Here is a 23,246-nt window from a genome sequence, read left to right on the forward strand (position 1 = left end):
ACAATACACCCTTTCTAGCAGCACTTTGTAAGTAGCTACAAAACTCAACTTGCTCCCTCTGATCCAGCAGTGGCCCAAAGGTGGCCCTTCCCTGGGGAAGATATCCATGACCTTAAATGACACCCTATTAAAGGTTGACTTGATGCTTGTGCCACTGCCTCAGTTTACTCTCTACTCCTCATGCTATACTGTGTTGAATTATTCTAAAAGGATTCAGAAAGAGTGCAAAATTCTTCTACTAAAAACAAGCAAAGTATTATGCAGCTGACAAGCCCCTTAGTGTATTGACAAACACAAATACCCGGGTAAAAATACACATAGAAGTGCTCTGGGGCAAGTTACTCAACCACACTGGGAAACAGGACAATTATAGTATTTACAAAGATTGTTGATGGAATTTAAATAAGGTTTAAGGGAGCTAAAGCTCTTTGCACAGCACTCAGCACATAGTAGGTTACTCAATAAACACAAAACACGAATGTAGGAAAGGTACCCTTTGGACTAAACGGTTTTCAGTGGGACAGAGGGAATGGTATCCACATCCATGGCAGCCCTGATAGGTGCAGCTTGGTCACCTGCAATCTCTGTAGCTCCCATCTTGCAAAATAAGAGATTCTCTTTATTTTGCAGTTATCTCAGAATATTAACTAGAATATATGGCCCATGAGAGCAGGCCCTGTGTCTGCCTTCCTCACTCTCATGTCACTAGGGACTAGCACATAGTAGGCACTCAAGAAATATTTATCAAATGAATACGTGAGTGGAGAGCCCAGTATGAAAATATTCCCAGAAGTATGACAACTTAAATTAAAAAACATTAAGTGGCTCAGTGTCTTGGTTATGTGGGTGGGGTGTAAGCTGGGGTGTGGTCCCAGGGTCAGGGACTCATATAGGCCTTAAAGAGCACCCGTTCAACTCAGAGACCTCTTGCTGTCACTGTAGAGGGCATGTGGGAGGCAGAAAGGATGAGTCAGGTCTCTTCTAAGGAATTGCATTGTAGCCAGGGAAGATTGGAAAAAAATACAAAGAACAGTTGTAGCTGGATGTCATCAATGCTGCAGAGGCTCAGAGTGTCAGGAGGTTTATGAGAGTTGAGCCTTAAAGGAGGAGTAAGCTTTGGCTAGACAGCAATGGAATTGAAGGAGAAGTTATAGATGGAATGGCATAAATGAAAGTCTGGTGGCTAGAACTGGCTTCCTTGAAGGATTAGGTGGGAGTTGTTTAGGGAAGATAGTGGAAGATAAGGCTGAAAATAAAGAAGCCATGAAGGCATTTTGAATAATAACAATATCTAAGTTGTATAGTTTCCTTTCTTTAAAAACAGATAGTAAAAGGGAGGCAGCATAGCATTGCGGTTAAGAGCATAGATTCTGGAGCCAATTTTTGTGGGGTTCAAATTCCTGGATGTGTGATTTATTAGCTGTGTGATCTTGAGTGAAACTTAGCCTTCCCGTGTCTCATTTTCCCTATTTTTAAAATGGAGTTGATAAAGGTACTTGCTTCATAGTGTTGTAGAGGATTATTGTGAGGATTAAATAAATTGATATTTGTAAAGCACTTAGAAGGGTGCATGGCACATAGAAAGTGCTGCATAATAGTTTGTTATTAATGTGTTCAAACTCAATATTTTAGTGAATCTCACTTCAGACTTGTCCAGGGAGCTCAATAAAATACAAATAACTGAAGTGCTTGCTCCTTCTGTGCTGAACTGCTAAGAGATCTGAGCTCTTCCTGTGAGGTTGACTTTTCATTCCATGCCACCACCCATCTCCTAGTTGTCCTCTGTTCCTTGGGGACTCTGTGGGTCATTGAAATGCTTGTGTGTGAGTGGGGAGTGGTATTCTGGGGTAGGGTGGGGGTCTTGTTAATGAGCAAATTGATGCTATGAGCAGTTAGTGGGTCTTACCAGGTGGTAAGAAGCCTGGCTGGGCCCTGCCTTTACTTCCACACAGCTCCCAATGCTGGCCAAGATGATGTTCATTCTGGAGGAAGATTGAAGTCTCCTGATGTAGCTCTCATTCAGTCAGTAGGGTTCCTCTTTTTTCCCTCTCTTTCTCCTCCTCCAAGAGGTAGGTGGGTCATTCTCACTATAGGTAGGACTCAGGATGAGATAGGAAGCTCCCCAGCATTCAAATAAGAATTCACTGACTATTTGGAGGAGGAGAGAGAAAGGGAAAGAATGAAGACGGCTGGGCATGGTGGCTCGTGCTTGTAATCCTAATACTTTGGGAGGCCAGAGTGGGTGGATCACTTGAGCACAGGAGTTCAAGACTAGCCTGGACAACACAGTGAGACCCCATATCTACAAAAAATTAAAAAATTAACTGGGTTTGGTGGCTACAGTTGCAGTTACTAGGGAGGCTGAGGTGGGAGGATCGCTTTAGCCCAGGTGGTAGAGGCTGCAGAGAGGCAAAATTATGCCATTGCACTCCAGCCTTGGTGACAGAACAAGACCCTATCTAAGAAAAAATAAATAAATAAATAACATGGATAAATACATTTTATTGTCCTACCTCTTACAGGTTCCCAGCCCCTACTCTCCCTCAGATAAAACCTATTGATCAGAATTTTACATTTAGGGCATTTAGGGTTTTCTCAAGCACCATAGTAATTCTATGCACACCTTAATTTGAGAGCCATTACAGTGTTCATTGGATATGCCTAATAACTCTGAAAAGTAGGCAGGCATTATTTTATTATTCCTATTTTATTGATACAGAAAATGAGGATCAATAACATTTAGATAACTTGAAGACTCAACTCTAAGTCTGACTCCAGGTCTTAGGCCATTTCTCTATATTAGGTCAAAGGATTTTGAGGACAAGCATGGAGACTTAAAATAATTCAGCAGCTGTGGGGGTAGGTTGAAGGGGAAAGCACTTACTCTGAGACTAATCCTATTTAATTCCAGTCAATTCAACAAATTTCATTGAGTTTCTTCTCTGTGCAGCACACTATTAAGATGTCCTCAGAATAGTTTCTGTGAGACCTCAGAACAGTATAAACCATTGACTTCTTGGTCATCAGAGCAGCTTCCAGCTGTACTTACAGATGACTCAGTTACAATAGCCTTAAGGATCTGTGTACTTGATAAAAATGGTATAGGGAATCCTATGCCCCTACCCTATGTTACATTGAAGAACATTTGCTTTAGTCAGATAACTAGCCCACTAAATTAAACAAAGAACCAATTTAAAATTATTACCACCTTATTCTACCCAATAAATTAAACCAAGAACCAATTTAAAACTATTACTACCTTATTTTAATACCCTACTAACCAAAAGCATGACTCTATCCCATATCCCCAGAAGAGAGCGGACATAATACTCCTTATTGCATTTATAGGAAACTCATATTTAAGTAGCACCTCATTTAAGTGGGCAGAAAACTTCTCCTATCTCTTCAGCCAGATTCCCCAGCGATTCCACAGCTGTTATTCTGCAGCTCTTGGCCTGTTCCCCGTATGCAAGTTTTTGTGCCAATATGTATCAGTCCTAAAGTTTTGTCTTATTCACGTCCTGGAGACTATAATTTACTAATTTTCATGTCTCCTATAGTGTTGTATATAACACTGCTCAATAAATATTGTTAAATGAATATGAGAATAAATAAGACACAGGCCCAGAGATATCTGTATATACAGGTGACAAATTGAATACTGGTGTTATAATTTTAAAACGTGTTTAGTGGGATGTCATTCTATAAAAACCTTTTTCACCATTTGTCATGATACCTGAAATCATTCCATTGGAATTCATCTCTTCGTGTCTTGAAGCTCTTTTGATTTTCAAAAGTATCCTACTCAAAGAGATAGACATCTGTGGTCTGACAACATCTCATCTCAGGTCCCCGTTTCTCATAAAACTGCAAAGATAAGTGCCCAATGAATGGCAAAGATCATTGTCTGCAGGATGTCTGGGAAAAGGGAGATTGCTGTAGCTTGGAATTTCAAGGAAAGGGAGGTACTTGAGATAGACTTTGAAAGAATGTTATTTTCAGAGAGGCAGGGAGGAGGAAAGAGATGTAAATTGAGGCAAGCACTCAAACTATCCCAAGAGAGCAGCAAATACCCCTGCTGGGAGCAATTCTCCAGGCTCCCTTCTCACAGTTAGAGTTGCTAATTTATCACTGCTCATTACTGAACCTTTTTATAGGTTTATCTTTCAGGAAAAAGACAGGCGTGTCCTAATTGGGTTTTCCAGACCTTGGTTATAACTCTGATTGCTGTGATGGCATTTTGGTAAGAAAAAGTTCACTGTTATGCCATGTCAAGCTCTTTTGTTCCTTCCCATGTTTCTTTTATCACATATGAACTGGGGACTGGTCTGTTTACTTTGAAGACAAGAAGCCCTTTAAACTAGACACTGAACTTTGATAGCATAGAAATGAGGGAACCCTTTCTGAAAACTCTTATTTTGAAGAAAAAAGCACAGGCTTTCTGCCTTAAATGTGACATGATTTTTTTTCAATTAACTGCTATGTTTAGCAGCAAACTGTGCCTTTCGTGTGTGTGTGTGTGTGTGTGTGTGTATGTGTGTATGTGTGTGTGTGTGTGTGTGTGTGTGTCTTTCTTAGCTTTGCAAACAAAGAGTTTTCTCAAACTCTGTTTTCTTTTCTGTCGACCTTGGAGAAAGAAGTAAATAGGAAATCAAGTATAATCCACTCTCCCCTGGTCACTCATATTTATGGTAACTCTTCTGGATTCTTCAGTGAAGACTTTTCACTAAAGGGACACCAAGATATACCATGTGATGGAATTGTAGCCAAATCTACTAAGCAGTTAAACCAAGCAAACACAGTGAGGACAGCAGTATTTGCTATGCGAATTAGGCAACTTTTGACACCATCCCCGCCTCTGCAGCCCGCAAAGGTGGGAGGCAGCCTTTGCTAGAATGCAGGGCCCTTTCTCAGGCCTCTAGGCTTCTGCTGCTATGATTCCCCTCCCCCACCACACTGGGCCTTTGAGACCTGGTCATCTTGCTGTGTTCTCTTGTCTGTCTTCTCTGGGCCTTTGAGTGCACCTGTTTTTTTCTTAGTCTGACTATTCATATGGTGAAAGAGTATTTATCTGTCACTCAAAAAATGCTTTGTTAGCATGGGAAAGGACTGGCTTCTAGGGCCTATCTTAGGGGAGACAATTATTCTCAGGGGCAAAGCAAGCTGTGGTCTCAAGGTGCTTCTAGTTCCTTGACCTAAAGCAGCGTCCTAGCTACAGAAGATAGTGTAGCTTTATCTGTGCCCTTCTTGTTCCCTAGTGTTTTTGCTTTTGACTTGCTACTGCCCACTGTAGGGAGATACCCAAGTATTTGACACCACTACCTAGAATTCCCATTAGAAACCTTTGCACTTTTCTTATTCTCCCAAGTGTGCCTGTCTTCTCCTGCTGGGATTCCCAACTCAGGAGAGTGTGAACCTCTATCTTAGTGGACATACTTAGCATCCTCTAGAGACACAGATTCCCAGCCCAGTGGAAAAGTTATAAGAAGTCTAATTGTAAGGTAAAGAGACTGCTTTTTAAACATGCTTATTAGATCTTATTATTTCCAATATTGTTTACCACTAAGACTGTGGATGGTAGGTATTGGGTTTATTATCTTGCTTCTGGCCTGTGGTATACCTGAGTAGGGTCAAAACCAGGGTTTGCCCCCAAAGAATGGAACAGATGTCCATTTCATTATATGGTCCTGGAAGTTTTCTGGGCTATGCGTTGAGGCAGATGCTGGACACAAATCATAAAGAGTATTTTAGAATTGGAATGGGGAGATGGAGAGTGGGAGAGTTAGGAGAACAAAGAAGGGGAGACTGTGGCACAGGACTTTTCTCAGCCTTTTTGCTGGACTCACAGCAGTGGTGCCCCACCTACTTGGCCCACTGTGCTCAGCTGAGTGGGAGCACATGAGAGAGTGAGTGCAGGGTTTTGTCGGCCACTCCAGGTGCTGATACAGGAGCAAGCTCCATGCAGGGCTCATGGCCAGTCCAGGCATGTCACCCCAAGGGGAATGTGGCGGTGCCCTGGTAAGGGTGCCTGGGACCCTGAAGCCCCAGAGGGGGTGTTAGTGTGCTAATTAGTGCTTTTAGCTGTGCCATCTGCAGCCCAATGAACAGCAGAGTGTTAGCAGCTCAGTTGACCCCTGGCTTTGTCACATGGGGCAGCTGCCCTCCACTGGTGAGGGCAAAGGGCCAGTGATACAGCCTTTCTGGGTACCCATGCTCGGTGAGTCCCAAGCTCTTGTCCAGCATCTGAGAAGAATGAGGTCATGCTGATGATTGAAGGGTGATGAAAGCAGAGAATTTTATTGAGCAAAGAAAACAGCTCTCTGCAAAGAGGGGAGCTGAAAAAGGGACGGAAAGTTCAGGTCATCTTCCCTGAAGTCAGGTTGTCTCTTCCCTGAAGTCAGGTCAACTCTTCCCCAAATTCAGGTTATCTCTGTCTCTACTGACTGAGTCTGGTGTTTTTATAGGCACAGGATAGGGGCAGGGAAGGCCATAGGTAGTATTGGAAAAGGCAACATTCGATTGGTTGAAAGGCATTATTCAGAAAGACCCACTTGGGAGAGAGTGAGAAAACAGGAATAGAAGTTCTCACTCTGGGCTGCGGGTTTCAGGCTGTTTTTGGCTTGAAGGTGGGGTTTCACTGGGGACCCAACCCTATCTGCCTAGGATTTCTCTGCCTCCTGCCTCTATTAACTGGACCACAGCAAACAGTTGCCATGATGACACTATAAACTCTATCTGACAGCATCTTTGGGGTTCATCATCACTTTTCCCAGGCAGGGCTGTGCCTGCTGGGCAGCAGCCAGCTGCTGCTGAGAACACTTTGGGAATTTGTTCTTTATAAACACATATGGCACATGTGTATCCTAATGATGGTAAATCCAGCACCTTTGATGGGAAGCAAAATAATGAGGAGTCAAGTTTGGGGAACCAGGTGTGAAGTCAAACTGGCAAGAAGTCAAGTCAGGTAACTCTTTCAAGCCTAGAACAAAATGGAGCTGTAAAGCCATCAGCAGACTTTCTGTGTGACTTGTGAGAGGGTTCTAAAGATGTCCCCCAAAGAGGAAAACACTAAATATTTGGATTCATGAGGATTGTTGGGAATAGCTTCCTGAGGCTCGGAACTCTTAAGGAAAGCTTCCATTTATTTATATAAGTTCCGACGATGGGGGAGAAGACATCCTCATTATTTTGAAGTCTCAGTGTGGAAACAAATACTTTCTTGCAGTTCTTTTCCTTCCTCTGACCTGTTCAGTGTATCGTGCTCAGAAAAGACAGGCAGCGGGAAGGAAGATGTCAGAGAAGCAGCCAGAGGGTTTGGCATCCACAGCTGACTAGACCTGTGCCGCCTTCCATCTCCCAACGCGACAGTGCCAATGCCCTCCACCAGTGGGATGCAAACTGTGCTCTGACTCTTTTCTGCAAGGAGCAGTTGCCTCCAGCAACTTACATGCTTCCTCTTGTAATCTTCCACTAGTGACAGGCACCTCTGAGACAGCTTGCCAGGGCTAGGGGGCTGCTCTGTGGAAAAATCCATCAGCATGGAATACCCCAGGAGCCTCTGAGCTCCAGGAAGCTGAGGGCTTTTTCTCTCCAGGGCAGAAAAGCATAACTATGCTGGTTTCCATGGTGTTTCTGTCAGCCATGGCCATCCCCTCCCCGCTGCTCCCATCTGTGTGGCCTGTGAGAGTACATCTCTGGCCAGCTGGATGTGTGAGATATATCTGGAAACAAATCTGCCACATAATGCTTTTTTTTTTTTGACAGTGCTTTGACGATAGTTGCCCTTTATATACTTAGCTTAAAAGATCAAGACCAACGTGTCCCAAATCTCCCTCCAAGGTGAGAGTTCAGTTCAATTTTCTGGCCTAAAATTCCTTTGGAGAGAAGGATTTTTGCAGGCCTCTTTCATTAATCATTTCATTCTTTTTCTCCAGCAATATCACAAGCTCTCAGGAGCCGGCTCTGCTGCCCACAGCCTCCTCCTCAGGTAAAGGCTTCACATTCCTCACCCTCAAACCCAGTTTCAAGTGAACCATCAACAGAAGAAACCAGCCTTTCAGGTTAACCTTCTTGCTTCCCCTCCCCCCTGCCCAATGCCTTGCAGCATGTAATACATCCCTGGCAACCACACTGGCCTCCTTACAAGTACCTGAAATTACTTTCTGTGAAATCCTGCCATGTCAGGAGACTTATTGCTGCCCCATCCGGGGAATGAAAGAAGTCTTTTCAAGTCCTGTGCAAAGACAATCTGAGGAGAAGGAATTCCATCAGAGGCGATGGTCAGGTAAATGATGTTCAAAGAGAAACAACTAGAGCTTTGAACTTGAGGTTGTTTTTCTTGTCACAATTTGCTTAGATGGTCATTAATGGTTCCAGATAATGGTTCCACGCTTCTATTTGGGGTGGCAAAATCTTTAAAACACAAATACACAAACTGCCAATCATCTGTAATATTGAGTTCCTTGCCCAAGAATGAAATTTTGGTTGATTCAAGTACTTATAATTTTCACCAAGTGAAAGGTTCTCATTTGTCCACTGCCAACAAGGATAGTAATAGTAGCACAAGTGAAGTAATTATGTGCACGTGGGTGGATTTTTTTGGCTGATTTAGAATTTAAAAAATGATGTGGTATCGGGGCTCTCTGCCCAAACCGACTAGGGCAAAATGTAAGAGACTTTGGAAACTCTAATTTAGAGTTCAGGGTGAGATTTAAGGCAGTGAAAAACACAAGACTGGCATTCCACTTTCAGAATAACTTTTCCTTCTTCCTCCTAGGGACACACACACACATACACACATACCAATGTTATTCAAGTAACAGAATTTTCATGGTAATAAAAAGTATAGAAACTTAATCAAGGGCTGCAAGTGTAATCATATCCATAAGATTACATACAAGTCTTCCAAATGTATACTAATTTATTATTGTTTTATAAATTTTATTCTATATATACATATTAATAAATAGTAATATTAATGATGATGCTAATAAGGATACATATTACTATGGCTTATTGATTAGGATACTGTCATAACAACAACTCTTAAATAACAGTGGCTTCTTATGGCAAAAATTTAATTCTGACTCACTCTAAATGTGAATCAAAAGAGGGTTCTTGGTCATCATGTCATTTAAAGTCCAGCTGATGAAGATTCCATCACAATAATTATTTCCACAGTCTCTGTAGTAGTGGTAAAAGAACAAGGCAAATTATGTACTGACTCTTAAAGCTTCCACCTAGGTATAACACATATCACCTCTGTTTATACTTTATTGGCCAAAGCAAGTCACATCACATTGGTCATGTCTAATTTTAAAACGGATGGGGAAGAACAGATCTAACATGTATGGAGAAGATGAACCAGAATACTTATAAGTGGTGCTAATGGTCTACATAGAATATGGTCAGTGGTTGAAATGTTGGGGTGCAATGTAATTTCCTTTCCCTTTTGACATTATTGCATATCCTAGTCTTGGTTAAATAACTTTTACAAGTTGTCATCATCGTCATGATTATCTTGTTGTAATGAGGTATTACTCTATGCAAGGTACTGTCATAAGTAGTTTACATGAGTAAATCACTTAGTCTTCACAAGCCTACAAGTGAGGTGCTATTATTATCCCAATTTTTTTTTCCAGTGGGGAAGCTGAGACACAGAGAGTTCTTTCACTACAGCAATAGGAGGCAATGAGCTTTTCTCATGTAAACTATTTTTGATTGAACTTAGGAGCAGATGCATCACTATAGAGTAAAACTAAAAGCTTCATTTTAAAGAAAGGAATTCATCTCAGTCATCTTATTCTCAATATTTTTAAATATGAAAAAAATCTAGAACTATCACAGAAATCCCCAAGGCTTTTATCCCTTGTGAAAGCACATGGAACCTTGTGGCTGGTAAACACTTTTCTTACCTTGGGAGCCCATGCTGGAGACACTTGATGTTCTTTTCTCAAAGCGGTCCTCAGAAGAGACCATCTCACCTATGAGAGATGTACTAATAACAGATCCTGAATAGGAAGAGTTCGTAGACTGGTCCACTCTTCATTTTCAAGGGTTTCTTGACCCCTGAACAAGTTCATTCCTGAAGTAACCAGCTGTTCACATCAAGGGAATGTAGTCATGTGCCACATAATGATGTTTCAGTCAACAATGGACCATATATACACTAGTGGCCCAATAAGATAATAATTGAGCTGAAAAATTCTTATTGCCTGGTGACGTCTTGGTGATCCTGACCTTGTATAGGCCAGGCTAATGTGTATATTTGTACTTTAGTTTTTAATGAAAAGGTTTAAAAGTAAAAAAAAATAAATTTATATAGAAAAAGCTTATAAATAAAGATATAAAGAAAGAAAATATCTTTGTACAACTGTACAATGTGTTTGTATTTTAAGCTAAGTGTTATTACAAGAGTCAAAAAGTTTTTCAAAATTTAGAAGTTTATAAAGTAAAAAAGTTATAGTAAGCAAAGGTTAATTAGAAGAAAGAAAATTTTAAAAATAAATTTAGTATAGCCTAAATATATGGTGTTTATAAAGTTTACAGTAGTGTCCCAGGCCTTCAGATTCACTCACCACTCACTCACTGATTGACTCAGAGCAACTTCCAGCCCTGTAAGCTCCATTCATGGTAAATTCCCTACACAGGTGGACTAGTTTTTGTCTTTTATACTTTATTTTTTACTGTACCCTTTCTACGTTTAGATATATTTAGATACACAAATACTTACCATTGTGTTACAATTGCCAACAGTATTTACAGTAACATGCTGTACAGGTTTGCAGCCAAGAAGCAATATAGCCTAGGTGTGTAGTAGGCTATACAATCTAGGTTTGTGAAGTTCACTTTGTGATGTTTGTACAACAATGAAATTGCCTAATGAGATATTTCACAGAATCATGTAGTTAAGCAATGCATGACTGTATTGGGAAGAATAGCTCTTTTTTTTTTTTTTTTTTGAGACGGAGTCTCGCTCTGTCACCCAGGCTGGAGTGCAGTGGCGCGATCTCCGCTCACTGCAAGCTCTGCCTCCCGGGTTCACGCCATTCTCCTGCCTCAGCCTCTCCAAGTAGCTGGGACTACAGGCGCGAATAGCTCTTATTAAACCAGATCAAGGCTTGTTGCTCTCTGTGACAATACAGAATTTTCATGTTAAAAAAATTATAGAAATTTAATCAAGGGCTACAAGTGTAATCATGTCCATAAGATTATATACAATTCTTCCAAATGTATAGTAATTTGTTATTGTTTTTAGAAATGTTCCCCTAAAAACAATAGCCTAGAAACAAGATGAGTGTCTGCTTGGGTTTCAGAAAACCCAAGAACTTTTGGAGATTTAGTCACAGAATCTCAGAGAACAGCTACACAAGTGGCACCTGACTTTTTGGCCCTAAGAATCCACTATAAGCCTACTTTTACAATGATGTGATTGAGAAAATACATAAAGAACAAATGTAACTATAAGTTCAGTTAAGCTTTTAACTGAATTGTTTTTATTACTCCAACAGTGGTGTTTGAAAAATAGTACAAATCTATAGGAGATATGTTGCTTTTCAAGTCTACAGACAACACCACAGACCCCTTTATGCAATCACCCAAGGTTCCAAGGACCCCATGTCAGGAGAACTGCTGATTTATATCAAATTACCCATTTTGCAGCAGATAAAATGGAGGCACTAGACCTTGCTTAAGATTCTTCAGTTGAGTTTCTAGAGAAGTTGGAATTGAAATCTGGGTCCCCCACTTCCCTGTCCTGGATTCCTTCCCATTTGCCATCCTGCCTCCATTGATTTGGACATGGGCTGTGCATGTACCTGAGATCAACTCTAGAAGATGCAGAAAGTATCCACTCTATGGCCCCTTCTGCCTCCTCCTGGCAAGTTTGCCTCTGTCCATTGCAATGTCCCTGATGTGGGATATTTTGGAGTCTGAGCAAAGCTTCTTCTCTTCTGTTGCTGGTTTACTCTTCCCCTCTGTTCAAGGTACTGTATAACACCAGGCTTCTAAATACAAAAGAGGAGAAGTGTAGGAAAGTATTCTTTTCAGCCAGATGTTTCTAAGGCATTAAAGACCAATTAAAAATTAAGGAACAAAAATAAAAAAGAAATTCGAGAGTAACAAAAAAAACTTAGAAAAGCTCTCAGTGGGATGCAGAGTAATATCTAACAGTTTACTAAACCCCTAAACACATTTATGAGCCTTCTCCCTGAGGACTAAGACTATAATAAAATAAGTGAAGGGAAATCAGCATTTTTATGACATGCTGAGCTCATGTCATTATTCTTCTTTTGGACCAAAATTGATCGTATCTGTGTAAAGTGTCTTTCAGAAAGGTTATCTCTCCCTCTCCCCCTCACTTAATAAAAAGTTTTGGTAAGACTACTCAGGAAGTGGAAAGTGAGTATTTTGGAATATTGAGCTTCTACTCTAAGGAACCATCTGAATGTGATGAATTAGATTTTAATCCATGGAACCAGTAAAGATTTAAGTAGACAGGAGAGTTAGATATTAAAAAGTAAAGAGCCTGTGGAGAAAAGCATCTGTGGAATTCTATAGAATATATTAGAGTTGGTGAAGATTTAAAAAAATATCTGGAATTCATGCTCATTTTGTTTTGGAGACCACGACTCTGAGAAAAGTGAATGGCCAGAAGAAAATGGTCCCCTGTGTTAAAGGACTCAGCCATCGACTGGTGGGGCTCATTGGCTTCTTCATAGCATATGAGTCTGGTTCAGTGAAGGGAAGAGAAAGGTATCCAAGATGCTGTACTGGACTCAGCCACCAACACAGTCTTACAAGCAGTGCAATATACACCTTCTACCATGACAGGAGTAGGCTTTTGTTGGGCACCATCCTAAATCTTTACTCTCCAGAAGTTTCTAATTTAGTTTATTGGGAGAGCTGATCTACCAATTGTGAAATGTATCTCCAACTTTATAATGAAAACCACAGGGGATGTACTATATGAAGCTTATAATGAATATCACTGGAAGGCATTTGTAAAATGAGATCAACCCTAGAAGGTGCTGAAAGTATGCCTTTATGACTTCCTGTATGACTACTGGAAGATTTATGGTTTTCCTATAACCAGGCTTTCAGGGTCAAATAGTCTTGTTTCAGAGAAGTGTCAAATGGAAGGTGTTTTATGGGAGATTTAAATTGTATTTCTTGCATTTGAAAAATCATTTTTATAATTCTGATCTGCAAGATTATCTTTCCTCATTCCCACCTATTTATTGCTGTTTTTTTTAAAAAAAACCTTATCGCACCAGGTACTCAATTGTATTCATAGGGTTCTATGTCTCCAGGACCTGAAAACACAGTTCTGTGGAATAAGACAAATCTGTAGTTCTGTTGCCAGAATTTATAATGAGATCTTTTTCTGCAAATTCAGCAGGCAAGTAGGACAAAAGGTAGGAGAAGAAGACACAGGATCGAGAAGTCCTGGTTTCCACTTCTCTTTATGCCTCATTTGCCTTGTAAATTTACAACCTTCTGTGGAAGCAGTCTTAAGCAAAACTAATAGTAGAGACGTGTTTGAAAATTGTTACTGGAATAGCTAGAATCTGAGAAATCTGGAGGCCTTTTTGGCAGCATATATGTTTACATGTAAAGGAAAATAAATATTCAATTTTCTAGAAACTCCTCATATATCAGGACCCATTTCTTCTTAATGGAAAGCACCATGTTGGGCTCAGAAACTCGTCCTGCCTTCCAGTTCTGTCTTGCTTCCTTTTGCTAATAGAGTAAAGGAGTCTAGCTTCCCATGTTCATTCTCAGCATCCCTCTGCACCCTTCCCCTGGGAACTTTCCCTGTGAATGTGTAAGAGGAAAGTTTCTTAGAGGTTAAATTGGTCTTCCCTCTTCTTTTCCTTACTCTTCGCCTGGCTCTCTTCCTTCCATCCTTTCACCCATATTCATTGAGCACCACTGTGAGCCCAGCATTACCCTATATGGGATACAACAGTGAACAGGATGTAGTCTTCAAGGAGCCCACAGTTAGGTGAATGGGTAAGTAAACTAGTCCTTCCACCTAGTAAGAGGAGTTATAACCAGGATAGGGATGTTTAGGAATGATTGTCCCCAATTATTGTGTACTATTGCTTTTGCTTTCTATCCTGAAATTGGATACTGAAACTTGAACATAGATCTAAATCTGCAAATTAAAAAAAAAAAAAGACTACCAAAACTTCATAAAGTTATTTTGTTAGGTGTACTTAGCAACCCACTAAATGATTGCTTTCACTATCTACTTTAAAAAGATACATTAAAAAATAGCCTTAACAACATTCATCTGAATGGTTACCTTTCCAAAATTGCATTTAAAATGCCTTTTGGGTGATGACAGGAGCCTAGCCACTCCCTGGGCTCCTTCCCTACAAGCCTGCTCTGGCCCCACACCAGCAGCCTGATGCCTCCTTCAGCTGGCTGCATCTCAGGCCTTACTTTAGACCAAGCTTGTCCAATCCGCAGCCCATAGGCCACATGCGGCCCAGGACGGCTTTGAATGTGGCCCAGCACAAATTTGTAAACTTTCTTAAAACATTATGAGATTTTTTTTTGGGAATTTTTTTTTTTTTTAGCCCTTCAGCTATCATTAGTGTTGGTGTATTTTATGTGTGGCCCAAGATAATTCTTCTTCTAATGTGGCCTAGGGAAGCCAGAAGATTGGACACCCCTGCCTTAGACTTTAAGCTCAATTTTTTTCCTACATGGATCACATTTCACATTTTCCCAGAAATAGCAAAATTGTGGACTCTGGAATCAGATGGTTTGAATTGGAAACTCTTTATTCCTATCCACAAGCTGAGTCCTTAGTGCCTCACTTAGCTTATCTGTCAAGCGAGGATAACCTCACTCTTGGACTTTTGTAAGGCACTCAGAACAATGTTCAGTGAAGAGTAGGTGTTAACAAATAGTAGGTGTAATTATCATTGTTATCCTTCAATGCAAAAATATATGTCCCACAGGGTTTCCTCTAACATTTCATATTCAAGTTATTAAGCAATTGGGAAGGCATGCTCAATTTTTCTTATAAGTTTTGCTTATCTTTAGAGACCACAAACTCTATTTGTATGAAGAAGATTAATGTTTCATTATTTTACTGTAGGGATAGTTTTGCTCCTATTTTTCTTCATTTTTACCCACTCTCTCCACTGCCCTTGAACCTATTCTCTATTTTAACAGGATATATTAAGCAGCAGAGAGGTCACAGAAGTAGGCAGGGTTGAAAAACCAACAGGGACCAATATACATTTGATACTAGACACTGGTGCTACCTGGACTCAACTCTAAAGGGATTATTCCATGAAACAGTCCATCTCCTATCTCCATGCTTTCTCCTGGGATCTTCAGAAGTAATTCTTTCTCCTTGCTAGTGTCCAGATGTTATATTTTTTCATAGCCTTTGCTTTCACTCAGAAAAATAAATATGACTAATGAGTATGTCCCTACTCCTTTGCAACTTCATATGAGCCAGGCTTCAGTTGAGCAGAGAAGTTGACTTTAGGGCCTGTTATACTCACTCAAGAAGTAATATCAGGATCAAAAGAAGATCAACAAGAAGGCAGATGCTAGCTCAATAAAAGGGAAACCTGGTATTTAGCATTGCCCAGCAGAAGAATGAACAGTGAGTCCCTTGTCACTGGAGGTGTTCAAACAGAGATTCCTTGGTTATTTATGTCTTTTTTTACATTAGCGTGTGTGATCCTGAGATAGCAATACTAAGATGGATAAAAAAAGAATCCAGATAATCTAAAGATAATAATTTCAATTAACAATGTTAATTCACAAACTAGATAGGAAATAAAACTATCTTTAGCTTGTCATTAATCAAAGAAAGATGATTTCCATAGATTGAGCAAGACATTATGCCAGGGGTTGCAGAGGATTCAAAAAATGTTAGTAGACATTCCCTATTCTGGAATTGTCAGGAAAGGGCAAAAATACATGAAAAGTTAAGTAATAATACAGCGGTAATATGCCCTTCAGTATGGTGACAGATATGTCACTGATTGATGACTTCATTGATGGTTCAGTAATAAATGCTATGGCATTGGAAAGGAGGGATCTGTGAGCTGCAGACCTAGTTGGAGATGGTTTCTTAGTCCACTTCGCTGTCGTAACAGAATACCACTGACTGGGTGGCTTAAACAACAGATATTTATTTTCTCACAGTTCTGGTGGCTGGAAGTCCAAGACCAAGGTGTCAGCAGGTCTGATTTCTTCTGAGGCTTCTCTCCTTGGCCTGCAGATGACTGTCAACTTGCTGTGTCTTCACATGGTCTTTCCTCTGTGCACACATAGCCCTAGGGTCTCCCTGTGTGTCCTAATCTGCTATTTTTTTTTTTTTTTTGAGATGGAGTTTCACTCTCGTTGTCCAGGCTGGAGTGCAATGGCGTGATCTCAGCTCACCGCAACCTCTGCCTCCTAGGTTCAAGTGATTCTCCTGCCTTAGCCTCCCGAGTAGCTGGGATTAGAGGCATGCGCCACCATGCCCGGCTAATTTTATATTTTTTAGTAGGGACAGAGTTTCACCATGTTGGCCAGGCTTGTCTTGAACTCCCGACCTCAAGTGATCTGCCCGCCTCGGCCTCCCAGAGTGCTGGGATTACAGGCGTGAGCCACCATGCGTGGCTCCTCATCTTCTGCTCTTACATGGACACAGGTCAGATTGTATTAGAGCCCACCCTGACAGCCTATTTTTAACTTAATCACTGCTTTAAAGGCCCTATCAACAAACAGTCACATTCTGAGGTACTGGGGGATAAGGCTTCACTATATGCATTTGAATTTGGTAGCTGGGAAGGGGACCCAATTTAGTCCATAACAGATGACTACTTGCAGAAGGAGGAGAATAAACTAGATCTATAAGAAACAGGATAGAGATTAGATGGGTTGAAGGATGAGAGACAGAAAGGGTGGGGGAACACTCAACTCACAGAGATGAACTAGGTCACACATGGGGTTTCTTCTCTTCTCCTGAACAAGCCTTCAAGATTGACAGACTTATTTCCTTTTCAGAAGACAAAAGCAAATCAGTTTTGGCAAGAAATGCGCTTAGCGGCCCTGACTGGGAGAGTGACTGTAAGTTGATATTTAAGTGACACTATTCTTTGGCTTTGTGGGGCCAGGCTGACTAACAAGTTGTAAAAGCATTGCTGGAGTGAGGAGCAGGGACAAAGGCTGCAGCCTGCCTGCCACGTATATCCATGGGACTGTGTGTTATAATCGATGCCACCCTAACCACTAATGAGGCATTAGAAATGGTCACTCACTGTCAGACAAGTTGTGGTTGATCTCCATGGATGTTCATAATTTATTTGACCTTCCTGCCCTCTTCTATTCTGACTCTATTTTTAGTTTGTTTTCTGTTTTCTGAAACAGATTGCATTTCATGTTGCACCTCCATTTTCAATAAATATTGATTTAGTAGGTTTTCCATGGTCCAGAAATTGTTTTGAATGTTATAGGGGATGTTTATTGGAGCCTGAGTTTTTATTAGTTTTTCTAAAATGTACTATAACCCCCCAAAAAGCCTTCTTCCCTTCCTTTTTCTCCTGTTTTTTTTCCGTTTGACTACAAATGGAATCTCTTGACCTGGGAAACTCTTACTTCCCATTCTGTAATTTGAGGACTGTGGCTGGAATACAATATTCTTTTCCCTTTCAGAAGAGTTTATTTTCTTTTGTCTATTTCTTCTCAATTCAGGGATTGATACAACTATCAGTTCTATTCAGATTATGGAAATCCAGCAAATAATAGATCATCAGTATTGCAGTCGAAGCCTCCAGTGCGGGTAGGTAAGCCTCCCCAGCATGCCCTGGTTGTTTCTGGAATTTACCCATGGCTCTGGATTTTTAAGACTGCTGTGGAAGCTAAAGCTACATGATAAAATCAATGTGTGCTTACATTGCTCCTTAAGTGAAAACATCTTTATTACATGGTGGGAGAAAGAATCATAAAACGGTTGGTATTAGCAAATGTCAATAAGCCACGGCCCTAGTGATTCCAGTCTCCTGGTTTAATGGATAAGTCCAAAGCAGCTCTGTTGCTGACTCTCTGAGGGCACACATCAGGGGCACAGAGCTGCCAGTTAATTTTATAGACGAGAAAGACATTGTTGCTGATGGCTCCAAGTTACAAGTGAGCTGACATTTGTATATTTTAATAACTAGGGATATCATTATTTAAATTGCTGAAAAAATATAACTTAGCTTTTCAGATATGAGGAAAAAATCAGATATGGCAAAAGTTATCAGAACATCCATCTCCAGTGTATGCCTTATCACCTGTTTCAAGGTAATGATACATCTAGAAGCAGAGGGTGCAAGTTGCTTCAAAGAGTACAGTGTGCCAGTTGTAGGGATTAAGAATGGAGAGGGCTGGGCATGGTGGCTCACGCCTGTAATTTCAGCACTTTGGGAGGCTGAGGCAGGAGGACTACTTGAGCCGAGGAGTTCAAGGTCAAGACCAGCCTGGGCAACGTGATGAGATCCTGTCTCTCCAAAAAAAAAAAAAAAAATTAGCTGGGCATGATGGCACACACCTGTGGTCCCAGCTAATTGGGAAGCTAAGGTGGGAGGATCTCTTGAGCCCAGGAGGTCGAGGCTGCAGTGAGCTGTGTGTTTGCACCACTGTACTCCAGCCTGGATGACAAAGTGCAACCCGGACACACACACACACACACACACACACACACACACACACACGGAATGGGGGAGTTATTTTTCTTAATTTGATAACTGTTTCTTAGGCATCTGCTAAATTAAAGGCAAGGCCTGTAATTTGAACTAGTGTCACAAATCCTGTGGGTTTTCAGCCTCATTTCTTTTCCAACCTGATATAACCTGGGCTTTAAGTTGATGGCTGTGAGTTATAAAAGTAACATGTATTGTGCTTTATGATTTGTTTATGACCTCTATGTTCATTATCTCATTGAATTCTCACAAAATCCCTATGAGGTTGGTAAAATTTATCCCTGTTTTGTAGTTAAATTTCAGTTAAACTTGAAAAAGTTTGCCTAAGATCACCTATAAGTGGCAGATACAGATACTAATTAATGTGGTAACATGACATAGTGAAGAGTCAGATGATTCAAGTTCAAGTCCTAGAACTTTGACAAGATGTTTATTCTCCCCAAATACCCATTTTTCAGCTATAAGATGGGGATACTTTCAAAACTGAGTTGGGTTGCTGTGAAGCATGCAGATAATGGGAGAGACATCTTAGGAAATGAATTCCATTTATCTAAGCTTCCCCTAGTCAAACAAACTGCTCCTGATCCCAATGCAGATCTTTCTATTTTAAAAAATACATCAATTCACTGAAATAACACTGTTCTCAATTTGGTGTGCAAGTTGCACTCTTATTTTTTTCAGCTGTATTGAGGTATAATTGACAAGCAAAAATTGTTTATATTCAGGATATATAATGTTTCGTTTTGTTGTAATATACCTATCCAATGCAAAATGCAAGATCTTTCCATTTCCTTTACTTTTGCTTTTTACCTTTTTAGCAACTTAGTTTAGCATTACTTAAAAATAAAATGACTGACTCTTTTTCCCATCAATCTGATTTTAAGTTGTTTTTCCATGTAATTCAAGGATGGTCAGGTCATAAGGAGAACTTGTTTTATAGACAATACGTCTTTTTGCTGGAGTTTTTCGTTACAATACTAATCAAAGGAATTTCCCTTTTATCCAAGTATCTCTCTGAAAGGTGTGGGGGGAAATCTATGTATAAGCACTTGTCTTGCAATCTTCTCCATTACTAAATGGTAATTAGAATTATAACAATTTTAGCAGATTCCGATTCTAAAAGTACCTGATATTTCCTCCCAGTGTTGCTCAAAAGGGAGTGATTTAGGGTAGAAAAAATGTATTTATTATTCTAGGGGCATTGTTAGTTTGAGCCTTTGCCTCATTTGTCTTCAGAAATCTGTGTCTCTTTAAAGGGGACTAAAGTCATTTCCTGTGTGAAAAAGCCATTTCTTGGTCTAGGATTTGACTTTCCATCATTGTTTTTTTCTGTGTGTTCTAAAAAACTATAACTTTTTATGGTATATTTTATATTAAGACCTGAAAGAGATCACTCTGAAATTTGGCAGGTATATCCTAAAAACAAAAACATGATACCAGGTTGAACTCAGTTTTCTGTATTTATTATTTACTATATAATATTTCACAGTTTTTATAGTATATAATGAGTAGCAAAAAGGCCTTTGAAGACTTTCTTGCATATTTTGATTTGTGGTTTTATTTTTTTCCATAATTAGATCTGGAAATTATAATTACAATATTCCTGTTAATAAACACACACCCACCAATGTCAAGTTCTCTCTGGAAATAAAGTAAGTACATGGCTGTAAAAAACAATTTCATTTTTATCATTAGTTGAATATCAAGTCTGGATTTACTTCACAATTTGATCAGTACGTTAAGAGGCAGAAAGCTATCAGTTTGTGTTAACTAATGATGGTTTGAGAGGTGGCCCATTTGAGGGAAAGATTTTCAAAATGAGGGCTGTGATCATCCAGGCTTTCTTCAGGGAACAGAAGGGCTCTGACCTCTATACCCACGCCTATAAACTGGAAGTGATTTTGGTTTGATGCTCACAAGCTATAGACTTCCCCTGACTCTCTCACTCGGTGAGAGAGAATTGGAATGGGAACAAGAGTAATAACATGCCCCCCATGGGAAGATGCACAGCTCCCGGTAGCAATGTTAATGCAGACACCACTCCTATTTTCCAAAAGACAGAAAAAAAAAAAAAAAAAGGAACCAGAGTTTGGAATTGGACAGACCAGGGTACAAGGATTCTGTCACTTACTAATTCTGTGATCTCGGACAAGCCACTTATCTTCTTTGAGCGACTGTTTCTTTATCTGTAATATAAGTATTACATTACACCATAGCACACAGAGCTGCTGTGAGAATTATTAATGGTGAAATTGATAACTGCCCTTTGCTGAGCACAGACTATATGCTAGACTTCAATACTGGGTCATAAAATCCTCACAGCAACCCTCCCAGGTTTTTTTTTTTTTTTTCCTAGTTTATATTTTTGAGATGGGGACACTTGGGTTTAGAGTTTCAGGACACATAAAAAAAAAAAAAACACATTCTGAAAATCACAGGTAGTAAATGATAGAGCTGGGCTTCAAATTCAGTTCATCCTCTCAGCCATCACTGTCCTGTCCTGCCTCCCAGTGAGATGAGACATGTAAGGACACTGCCCTTTCCTGACACACAGTAAGCACACAATAAATGGTAGCTTTTATTAGGACTACCTTTCCTCCTAAATCACAAAACTCTAACTTAACCTATTCTTATCAGATATTTTAAATGATTATGGCACTTAAAGACTTTCCACTAAAAAATTGTGCAATGAGCTACTTTCCATGAAGATAAATGGTTTTTTGTGTCTCCTGATTTTAGTCTCTCCTTTCCATCCCCCTCCACATTTCCTTTCTTCTTCCCTTCCTTTTCTATCACTCTTTCCCTTCCCTCTGTCCTCCCCTCTCTCCCTCTGCTTGCCCAGCTCTGTTTTCCTCCTCCATCCTTCACCGCATGCCTTCTGCCTCTTCCTCCGTCTTACTCAGCCTTCATACTCTTTTTCTCATCAACTTTGCCTCTGTGAGGAACCAATGTCACTCAACCCAACTGCTTGCCTTGGAAAGGTTTCTTTTAAGCAGCTAATATTTTGTGACTCAGAACATACCATATTTCAAGGCAGAGCAAAAGCTAAATGTACTATTCTTATAAACTGAAAGTACTATTATCTAGCACTCCTTGAGTAACCTGGAATAACATTTTCTTATTCATTTTTAGCTTTTAGTGGAAGGAAATAAGGTTATATGCTATATCCCCTGAAGTGGCAGATCACCTTGAGCCGCTAAATCAGGACTTTTAGTTTAAAAACCATTTTTTGTAAAATGGATGACTTAAAAATAACACATATACTCAACTGAGATTGTAGGTTGCCCCAACTTGTGCAAAAGGATTGTTCCCAAAGACAAATAGATCTCATCCTCTTGATAATGATTAATGGGCCAACCTCCAGAGAAGAAGAACCATACTTTCTTGCAGACTTTCAACTCTAATAGCTTTAAAATCTAGTGACTTCTGATAGGACTCACTCCCAAACTCCTACCTGTATTTATTTGCCTTTTTATTTTAAACAATATCTGCCTAGACCCAGAATTTGCAAAATCAAAAATCCTGAAAGCTTCAGATAAATGCAAACTCAGTGCCAGTAGAAAGAGAAGGAATATATTCAAAAATTATTAAAAATACATATGGAGATAAGTTTTGATGTGAGACGATATAAGTCATAAGATTAGGTTTTAAAAACTATCATACACAGCCAGGCTAACGTCTGTAATCCCAGCACTTTGGGAGGCTGAGGCGTTAGGGTTGCTTGAGCCCAGGAGTTTGAAACCAGCCTGGGCAACATAGCGAGACCTTGACTCCATTAAAAAAAAAATAAAAATAAAAGAAAGAAAAAAAGAAACCATCATATACTATTTCGGTAGCTATCTGAGATTGGATTTCTTTTTGTGGTAATGAGATGCGAGCTGGCCTATTGGCGTCAGTGAGCTTCGTGTGATACAATGCCTATTGTGAACTTTGAATGGATTTCCAATTTACATTCCCATTAGACCTTCTTCTTATCAAGGTGTATCCTAGTGGAAGCTGGTAACTGCTTTTTCAGGAGCTCTTTCTTTCTTTGTCTGTTGAAGCACAACAGAGCCATTGATAGTCTTCCAGTGCAAATTCACCCTTGGAAATATATGTTTCCATAGTAAAAGGGAAACCAAAGGGATGGAAAGCCACAGAGAAATCTCCCAGGAGATGACACAGGTAATGTTTTCTGCCTCCTCTGTTCCCTGCTGAGAGAGGGATACTTTGAGCAAATTGCCAGTGTTTTCCCTCCCTGGCCAACCCTAGTCACAGGGCTTGGCTCAGCCTCTTCCTTGTGTCCTTATGAAGCTGCCGACTATTCTAGCAACACCCATCAAAAGCTGTGATCCCGATACTTTTCCTACAGTCATTGAGGAAATGCTTTTTCAGCCTGTACTCTTTCCTGCTGACTGTCAAATGCATGTACGAAATGGATCCTCTTTTATTCATTATTTAGGGATATCAGCACATTTGGAGCCTCCCTGTAGCCCCATTTTCTGACAGCATGTTCCATTTCCGCATAGCTGCACCGGTAAGCTTGCTTTTTCTTTTTCTTTTCAG

At 40.1% G+C, this 23,246-nt stretch overlaps 1 protein-coding gene across 1 annotated transcript in view; it reads left to right on the forward strand.

Annotated features, from left to right (window-relative positions):
• MYRFL (myelin regulatory factor like) overlaps nt 1-23,246 on the forward strand; it is a 124,732-nt gene that overhangs the window by 99,355 nt on the left and 2,131 nt on the right. Inside the window, exons 16-24 of the mRNA XM_055237899.2 lie at nt 4,158-4,243; nt 7,765-7,839; nt 7,935-7,987; nt 8,105-8,284; nt 17,026-17,088; nt 17,713-17,800; nt 20,279-20,353; nt 22,745-22,865; nt 23,143-23,217. Coding sequence (XP_055093874.1) covers nt 4,158-4,243; nt 7,765-7,839; nt 7,935-7,987; nt 8,105-8,284; nt 17,026-17,088; nt 17,713-17,800; nt 20,279-20,353; nt 22,745-22,865; nt 23,143-23,217 — 816 coding nt within the window. The remainder of the gene's footprint in view (nt 1-4,157; nt 4,244-7,764; nt 7,840-7,934; nt 7,988-8,104; nt 8,285-17,025; nt 17,089-17,712; nt 17,801-20,278; nt 20,354-22,744; nt 22,866-23,142; nt 23,218-23,246) is intronic.

Source organism: Symphalangus syndactylus, chromosome 13 (genome assembly GCF_028878055.3).
Source record: "Symphalangus syndactylus isolate Jambi chromosome 13, NHGRI_mSymSyn1-v2.1_pri, whole genome shotgun sequence".
Taxonomy (NCBI): domain Eukaryota; kingdom Metazoa; phylum Chordata; class Mammalia; order Primates; family Hylobatidae; genus Symphalangus; species Symphalangus syndactylus.